This window comes from Helianthus annuus, chromosome 11, assembly GCF_002127325.2.
Source record: "Helianthus annuus cultivar XRQ/B chromosome 11, HanXRQr2.0-SUNRISE, whole genome shotgun sequence".
NCBI classification, from domain to species: domain Eukaryota; kingdom Viridiplantae; phylum Streptophyta; class Magnoliopsida; order Asterales; family Asteraceae; genus Helianthus; species Helianthus annuus.
The window spans coordinates 175,077,295-175,087,091 of NC_035443.2; the positions used below are offsets into that span (position 1 = coordinate 175,077,295).

The window sequence follows — 9,797 nt, forward strand, 5'->3', positions numbered from 1 at the left end:
ATCAGTGTAAACTGACGTATTTTTCAAACAGGTTAAGTGACAGGTACTGTACGTAATTGGCTGGGAGCTCAGGGCGTTAATAGGGAACCTTGCAAGTTCTAGATGCCTAAAGTCTGTTGAACAGTTTTCTTTTATTAGATCCGCCTGTGGATCCCTTTACATACCGTTTGTAATACTTTGATATTCTCATTCGGTTGTAATATAATTATCTTTTGCTTCCGCTGTGCATTTAAATTGTGTTGTTTGACTATGATGATATCAACTACGTCACGATAATCCCCACCGGGCCCACCGGTAATACGTGGAAATATCGGGGTGTGACAAATGCTTATCCTCGTGGCTATATTGTGACCATCGGTATTGCTTTCTTTTATAAGTGAGGTTAGAAAACTCCTAGCGGATGACTAATCTATCTTTAAAGGTTCACATGAATATATATCAATAGCTCGCTAAAGAATGAGTTTAGGTGGTTAACGTGTGTTTATCGCATTAACTTTCCGAAGAATCATCATGTTAGAAAACTCCTAGCGGATGACTATCTGTCTTGAAATTGGAAAATTGATTAAGTGATTTTGTGACATATGTGATGTAGATAACATGTTTAGGATTTTTGTGAAACAAGATAATAGCATATTTACGTTTTAAATATAGTTTTAGATAATTTAGTTAAACAACCATTCACTTATCCTTTTATCTGGTAATCTAATGACAAAGATTTAGTACTTAATAACGCCCGTGTTCCATGGATCGATATCTGGCTCGTACGAATACTTTGCTACATATATGACGGGATACACTTGTCCTTTGTTGTGTCTGTTTTAATGTTAAGGTATAAACCATTTTTATAAATATTAAAACCCATGTGTGTGTGTGTAAAATCAATGTAAATAATATGTGTACATAGACACGCACCAAGTTTTTGGCGCCGTTGCTGGGGACACGGCGAAATTTATGGAACAATCCGAGTCATTATTTTACCGGTGTACAAACTGTGAATACTTGTACATTCTTGTATTTATTTGTTTTCTTTTATTTACTAACTTGTGAATATTTAACCTGGCACGCCCAATAGGCCTATATGCAGATACAAGACCTATATGAGACTTATACGAGGTTTATACGAGACTTATACTATACGATACGATACTTAAAAATGTTTTTTTAAATACACCCTTTATATACGTTGCGTATAGGCCAATAGGTGTGGTTTAGGTCCCGTATAAACCTATAGGCATATACAAGACCTATAGGAAACCTATACGAGACTTATATTACACTATACGATACGATACGATACTATATGATACGATATAACACCCGTATAGGCCTATAGGTGTGGTTCAGGTCCCGTATAGGCCTATAGGCATATACAAGACTTACAGGGAACCTATACGAGACTTATACTATACACTATACGATGCGATACTATAGGATACCATACAACACCCTTATAAGCCTATAGATGTAGTATTTAAAAATTATTAACAGTATGATATTTAAACGTTTATAGCATTCGAACAACACTAGACATGGTATAATAATATAATTTAAACGATAACAATATAATATATTCGAACTGTATATACATTTTCCAAAACAATTTAACGTTATATAATATTATTGGTATAACATTGACGATTATATATTTTAAGCGATTTAATGTTGGAACCGGGTGAGAATTTATACCACAAATACATCAAAATAGCAAAAAAAAAAAAAATAAAAAAATAAAAAATCTGATGGGTTATATACGCTGCATAAAGCTCTATACGCAGCGTAGGTATACCCTAAGTGTGTAGATAGCCAACAAGGTGTGCAGATAGTGTGAGCCCTTGGCAAAATAGGTGGGTCAGGATGTGTCCGCTAATGGGTTAGATCGGGTTCGGCTTAGAATGGGTCAACTTAGAACAGGCCCATTTCGTTTCAGGTCAAAATGAGTTCTGACCAAAAGTGGTCGATTTAAAAAAATCATAATTAGTCAAAACATCAATCAAAAAACATATCTAGACACTATCTTTAACAACTTTAAGAGGCCAATATATTAACTACAAAGATGGAAACTGACAGAAAACAAGCTTTTATTCAACTTGATAGAGCATTAGAGCCTGGTCACCTCTGCGTGATGTAGACGAAACTGTACTTGTGGACCCAGTTTCAGCCGATGGTGTTGGTTCAAGCCCAAGATTAACTCACAAACACACACTAAAAGAACTCACGTAAAGAAGCCTGTGTTTTCTAAACTTGTTGCGCTTTCTTGATTGAAATTGAGTGTACACTAATAACCTTACCCTATTGTGCTATTTATATAAAACAAAACAAACCCACATGCTAAATACACTACTCCACGTACTCCTTGTAATTAGCCACATCTTCACACATTCACATCCACAAGAGTCGGTCAAAAGTAACTACCAAACCCACGATTAAATGAGCCTTTGCTGACCCATTCTTTTGCTGACCCGCAAGTTGTTTGACGACCCGTACTCGACTCGGAACTGTTTGATCCATACCCATCAAGATTATCCAACAGATGGTGGCTTCCTCCATCTGTCATCAGATTGTTGAAGTAGCCAAAAAAAAAAAAAAAAACATGAAAAGTTCCATCAGAAATCCCTAATGCAAATTGATTCTGTTCTTGTGGCTGAGCAACAATCACCATGTGAAGATTACAGTTAGGAAACAAGAGTTGTGATATAAATAAATACAATTTGATTAACCTGCACTGCTCAATTTGGTTCATTCTGGAAGATTGAAAATTCAATTTGATTAACTAGCTTCTATTAAATTTGGGACAAAGACAAGATGGTCGAAAAAAAAGTACAGAAAACTTTCAGACTAAAAAATAAATCTTTCGGAAATACAAGATAATGGTTCTGTTCAATGGAGTAAAATTCAATCTTTCAAAAAATAAAAATAAAAATTGGCTTCTTCTAAGACAACTGAACTGTCGTTGCTTTCTGATCATCCCAAAATGAAATTGTTGGCAGGTAATCAATTGATGGTATATATGACCGCTTCTGATTCAATTGGCTTTGAAAGATATTGTGACACCAATCAATCTAATATATAGTGAGGGATTTGGGAGATCATGGGCCAATACTTGCCTTTTCTACTTCTACTACACTTTTTCATCAATTCTGGGGAACAACCAACCACAACTAAACTTGAAAGTGAAGGGAGTAGTGTCTCTGGCAGATCTCTAAGCTGCCGGCAATTATGAATATTAAGATGTTGAAGGCAGGTGAGGTGTTCCATGCCCTCTGAAACTGATTCCAGCTCATTAAAACCCCATATATTTAGATAAATTAGAGATGATGGAAGACGAAAAGATGATATATCTTCTTCGTCTGTCTTTGCACCAAATGAAACCACTCCTGAGTTTTCATCACCATATAAGTGTAGCATAAAAAGTGAGGGTGGGAAATTTTGCAGCCCCCACTCTGAAATGGGTTTCTTCAACCCTCCTATACTTAAAAAACGTAAATTAGGAGGCCACAAACCACAGGGAAAGGGGAAATCTAGACTTGGACAAAGCCATATCACGATTTCTTCTAGGGATGTGAGTTTTTGCAATTTCTCATGAGGAAATGACTTCAGATTCTTGCAATCAGATATCACAAGGCATCTCAAGCAAAGAAATGGAAGAAACCCATAACCATTATCCAGAATGGATTCTATGTTATCACATCTCTTAATCTCTAGAAACTTCAAAGTGGATGGGAGATCGTCCATTGTTGGGAAGGTCAAGGAAAGTGAAGGGCAACCATATATTCTCAACTTCTCAACGCTGTTTGGACAATTGTAACTCTCCATTCTTGGACAATCACCTATTGTCACTTCTGTAACAGATTCCATGCCCATCTTCAAGTGCTTTTCTTTCTCTCCAAATGATACCAAACTTTCACAATCTATTATTTCCAACTTCTCAATGCTATTCGGACAGTTGTACCTCTCTAGTCTTGGACATTTAGAGATTTCCAATATCTGAATGCTATTTGGACACATGTACCTCTCTAGTCTCGGACAATTCTTGATGCTCACTTCTTTAACAAATTCCATGCCCATCTTCAAGTGCTCTTCTTTCTCTCCCAATGACACCAAACTTTCACACTCTTCTATTTCCAACTTCTCAATGCTATTTGGACACCTGTACCTCTCTAGTCTCGGACAACCATAAATTCTTACTTGTGTAATAGATTTCATGTCAAGCGTCAAGTGCTCTTCTTTCTCTCCAAATGATTCTAAACTTGCACAATAACCTACACTCAAGCTCTTTAAATTCACAAGAATCTCACATGCTGTTGCTTCTGATTCCCACAGGTAAGTGAGTTCATCACAGTGCCAAATGCTTAAATCTTCAACTGCCTTAAGATGCTCTAAAGTTTCTCCATGTAGCTGAGTAAGTCCTTTAATATTATTCATTGTCAATGTAGCAATTGATTTGGACATACCAACCATACCTCTTAACACCGCCATAGAACAATCTTTAACAAGTAAAACTTGAAGTGATGGTATTAACTCCATTGCCACCACATCTAGCTTTGGGCAATTAATTATGGACATCTGATGAAGACAAGGAAATGCTCCAGCTGTTTCACCACCACTAGTTAACCATTCCTCCCAGCTCTTCATGTCTTTAAATTTCAAAACTTCAAGTGATGGAAATGCTATACCATGCCAAGAACTAGAGGGTCTAAGTAAGTCGGAACCCAGTCTCTTCAACCCATCCATGCTTTCAACAAACAACTCTTTAAGTGAATGTAGATGTCCAAGTGTTGGTAAACACGTACAACTTCTACAACCACGTAATGTAAGTCGGGTTAAGCAAACAAAAGAGGGATCCCCAACCCAACTAGGCAATTTTGTTCCCCCGTAGTACACAATCTCAAGGCTCACCAACTTCTCGGAAGGTCTTAACCCTGTAAGTACTTCATATTCAGTTTTTCCATTCCGAGAATCATCAAAGACATCGGTCCATTCCATCCGCAAATCACAAATTCCCTTCTTTTGCTGTAAGTGTGCCTCCTTTGCGTTCATTGCATCTTTCACTTCGTGCAGCCCCTCGATGGAAAGTTGACCTCGAAGATGCAACATTCCCTTCAGGTCCGATATTCGACAATCGCCAACTCCTCCAATAATAATTTTGGGTAGAGTTTGTAGACTCGTCAATCCACCAAGTCCTAACAGCATCTTGTTCAATCGTGGGGTATTCGCGATGTCGAGATGTCGTAGGTTTATTAACTTTGCAATACTATTTGGCAAGCTAGATAACTCATGACAACTAGACAACAACAAGCTCTGTAGATTAACAAGGTCACCAACCTGTTCAGGTAAACATCTAATCTGTGTGTTGGAAAAATTGAGGTACCGCATATGCTTAAGACTACCAACAGATGGTGGTACCTCTGTAATATTATAATTAGCTAGGTTTACCACCCTTAGGAATTTCAGTTTGGAAAGTAGTTCTATAAGAGTCATGTTTGGTATATAGAATGTTTCCCAACTACTTAACCTTCTAAGTGACACAGCTAACAATGTTCTCAGGCGTCTGGCTCTTTGTAGTGCTTTGTACTTTTTGTATGCTCCATAACTTTCACGAATATATGAAAGATGGTAGACCTTCTCTAAAGCTTCCTGGCTGTTGTAAACATCCATCTTATCATCCAAAGTAAAAAAGAACTCTCCTGCAATACTAGTTGCCAAGTCATTTATCAGGTCATGCATTGTATATAGTGATTTATCATTTGTTGAATGCTGAAAAAATGACCTTGACACAAGCTCTTCAAAACACTCCCCACCAAAACTCTCCACTAATTTGTCTCCCTTTGGCTGACCCAAAAACCCTTCAGCCATCCACAAAAGGACCAGTTCATCCTTGTCAAAAATGTAATCCTTTGGGAATAAGCAACAATACACAAACATTTGTTTCAAATGCCCTGGGAGATCATAGTAACTTAGCCTTAGAGCAGGAAGAATCTCACTTTCATTTTGTAAATTCCATAACTCACTATTCAATAATTCTTCCCATTCTTCATCATTTGATTTTGTTCTCAACACCCACCCTAGTGTTCTCAAAGCCAAAGGTAATCCACCACATTTCTTCACGATAGCTTCACCATGCAATTTAATTGTTGGACGTGAATCGAAATTAGGTTTACCTAGCGCATATTGAGCAAATAAAGATAGAGCTTCTTCATCAGACAAAATCTCGAGAGGGTACGTTTGAACGGAACCCATCACCGATGCAACCATGGTCTTCCGTGTGGTCACAAGAACTTTACTTCCAGGAGCCCCTACATAAAATGGGCGTTGAAGGAGTTCCCACTCTTTGTAGTTTTCATTCCAGACATCGTCTAGAACAAGCAGGAACTTCTTTTTTGAAAGTTTTTCTGAAAGGGCCACCTGAAGAAGATTTAGACTAGCAAAATCTTGGTTCCCTCCACCTACAGCTTGAAAAATAGCCTTGTTAATTCCAAATACATCAAATTCATCAGAAACACAAACCCATGCCATGAGTTCAAATTGCTCCTTCACTTTCTTATCGTTATACACAAGTTGGGCAAGAGTGGTTTTGCCAATCCCACCCAGACCAACTATGGATACCACGTTGACGGTTGGAGTTTGACTATTTGAAGATTCACTGCCCAACAACTTCCCCAACAATGCCTCTTTATCACTTTCCCGACCTATAACGACTATAGGCAAGAGTGAAGTTTCCTCTGACCGTCTACTACCTCTCTTTGGCCTTTCAGCATCATCCTCCAAACCCAAAAGATTTTTCTCCTCAACTAGTTCACGCAATTTGGTTGCAATCCCTTCTAGCTTAGACCTCATCTTAAGACCATACTTAATAGCATGAAGTTTGGACGGAATAAACTTTAATTTCGTACTCGTGCTGGTGCTGGCATTGGCATATGATTCTTTGTTCAACTGGCGCCTCATAGCTTCAGTGGCCAATTCATCGAGTACATCATCTATTTCATAAGCCAAATGCTGGAGTTCATTCAACCACAATTGAACTGATCTGTCTCTTATATGCTTCTCACCTGCATCGGCAAGTACAGCGCGGATCAATGCCAAGTTTGTTTTCAATTTGTTGAGCTCAGGATGAATTCCTGCAGATCGAGCCAGCCTGATTAAGTCACCGGAGGCCAGCTTCTCAAACAACACAGTGATGAATGCTCCGATAAAGACTTCACCAATAGCCATTGCTATTTGGAAACTTAAAAGATTGTTTGTGGGTTTTGATATAAGATGCAAAATGGTTTGTATGAATTCTGAAAAAATAAAGATAAAGCAAAGAGGTTAAGAGATAGAATTTGTGTGGACGAGAGTAGGCTTCAGGTCTACTACAAAGTCACGATAATGGATAGAACTGCATGTGAAGCTGTCTGCCATTGCATTATTGCAAATGTACGTCATCTCACATGAAGCCATTTATTTATGAGTCTACACGGCTACACCAACATTGCTATTGAACCCGTACCTACGCTGCGTATAGATCTATACATAGTGTATAGGGTACACATCGTACACTATCAAATCATGCATGTATACGCTACTTATAGAGTCATACAAAGCATGTATACGAGGTTTCTATACACTGTGTATAGCTCTATACACTGCGTACGTACAGAGTAGGTACATGACAACCTTGTACAATGTCAAATCTGTCTAACATACATTGCGTATACAGTGGCGGACCCAAAAATTTTTCTATGGGGTGCGCAATATTTTTAAAGATTTTAGGCCCCTAGGTATATATAAAAAAATCGGTTCATACGGGTCAGGTCATGTAAAACAAAAGAACATTAAAATAAAATTTATATAACCATCAAATACATGTCAAACGTCGTTATAAACATGTTTAAAATTGTGCCCTACATGTTTTCATTTTTTGAAATCTATGCAAAACATTATCTAGAGTTACTTTTCTAACAGTTTCTCATGAGAAATCTCATCAAAACTTCCCTACTTATGGTTTCTATCACATATAAATCGATCCATAATTTTCAATTTTAACTTTCAAGCCATAGTAAAGTCTAGAACAAAAAAAAACACCAAAACAACTAAATCATGCTACTAAAGTCTAGAACAACAAAAAAAAATGTATTAAAACACATAAAATTTTCAAACCCTTTTAACATCTCTATAACTCTATCTCTCCTAAGAACCACATAAAAAAACGAAGGTACCTTTTTAAATTTTGTATTCTAGGTGGTGGGGTGGCCGGAATCAAGCTTTTCTTATGAGAATGCAGTCGCTGCCGTCGTGCCTGTTGACTGCTTTCCTGCGTCGGTCGATGCGCAATTAGTAAGGGAGAGTGTGAGAAAGAATTGGAAGGGGTGTTGGGTTGTGTTAGGTTGGGTTGTTTTATTTAACTTCAAATTTAATTGGATTGGTTAATTGGGCTTGGATTACAATGGGACGTTTAGTAAGCTAACGGTTAAATTGTTAAATAAAAGTTATTGGGTTAAATTGTTAAGTAAAGTGGTTAAAGTATAATTATATACACTAGGTTATATTTTAATAAAAGTCAATGTTTAATTTTTTTTTTAATCCAGATTTTTTTAAAAGGGGTGGTTGAAAATTTTCAAGGGGTGCGGTTGAAAATTTTCAAGAGGTGCGGTCGAGATTTTACGCGAAATTTAACCCTAAAACATTTTTTTTCAAGGGGTACGGCCCCCCCACCCACTCAAATGGATAGGTCCGCCCCTGTGCGTATAGATCTATACGTAGCCAGTATATGAGGCATCTATACGCTGCGTATAGAGCTATACGCAACGTATGTTAGACAGATTTGACATTGATACGATGTTGTCTAGGCACGTGAATAAAGGTATATACCGCGTATAGAGCTATATGAGGCTGATAATTGTGAATTCAAATTAGTATTTAGACATCATCTGCCTTGCCTACGAATTTAAAACAACACCAATTCTTATTCTTCTTCATTTCTTCGGTTATAATTTCTCGCACGCCTGTGGAGCTAAAATGTCATCATTTTGGGACAACAATTGCTTCTTTAAGCAGTATGAGATGTATTTGTATGAGAAATGGTATGTAGCTTGTAAGAATAAGTTGAGATGTAAATAAGACGTAATACGTAAGGAAATCGAGATCGCTAATGTTTTGCAAGGACATTAACATGTGTAATGACATAGGAAGCATCCAAACCGAGGCGATTTATACATCGATTACCCTTCGATTGTGACCCAAAAGCACTCTTCTATGTGGGTCAATGTGGACCAAGAGTGAGGCTGCCAAAATCCGCTAGATCTAACCCTTTGTTCCTTGGTCTAAACTTAGATTAATGGTGCTTACGTATACCCTATTCGCACATTATAACAACTCTCCTAAAATCCTTAAAACATCCCTATATGTCTTAAAATACACCCCGTACACGAAACTTAAAACCCGAAATACCTTTATAACCCAAGAGGTCACAATGAAATACCTAAATTAACAATGTGAGTTAATCCTTCTTTTTGTGAAACCTTTTTGTGAATAATTCCCTTTTTGTAAACTGCTTTTACAAAACCTCAAATGTTTTTAAATTTTAATTCACAATGATTGAGTATTTTTAAATCTACAATTATCGTCGGTATGTTGGGGTTTTATATACACAACTTGTTACTACACTGTGAGTAGTAACATTACCACGAGTCAGGATTGACAGTACCGTGGGTGGTAATTAAAGTAGATATACACAAATGTAATTGCGGGTTACCCTCAATGCTGTAAAATGATAAAACTTGTTTTGATTAAACTGGGATTCACTCGCTAGTATTTCTTGC

The 9,797-nt window shown here is 37.3% G+C and overlaps 1 protein-coding gene across 1 annotated transcript; it reads right to left on the reverse strand.

Moving 5' to 3' along the window:
• Positions 1-2,749: 2,749 nt before the first annotated feature.
• On the reverse strand, positions 2,750-7,399 carry LOC110891158 (putative disease resistance RPP13-like protein 1). Its single transcript, XM_022138824.2, has one exon. The coding sequence runs from the start codon at positions 7,207-7,209 to the stop codon at positions 3,055-3,057; it is 4,155 nt and encodes a 1,384-aa protein (XP_021994516.1). The 5' UTR covers positions 7,210-7,399; the 3' UTR covers positions 2,750-3,054.
• Positions 7,400-9,797: the final 2,398 nt, after the last annotated feature.

What these genes read in the sequence shown, in the direction of transcription:
- LOC110891158 (XM_022138824.2), bottom strand. Translation starts at nt 7,209, where the DNA reads ATGGCTATTGGTGAAGTCTTTATCGGAGCATTCATCACTGTGTTGTTT.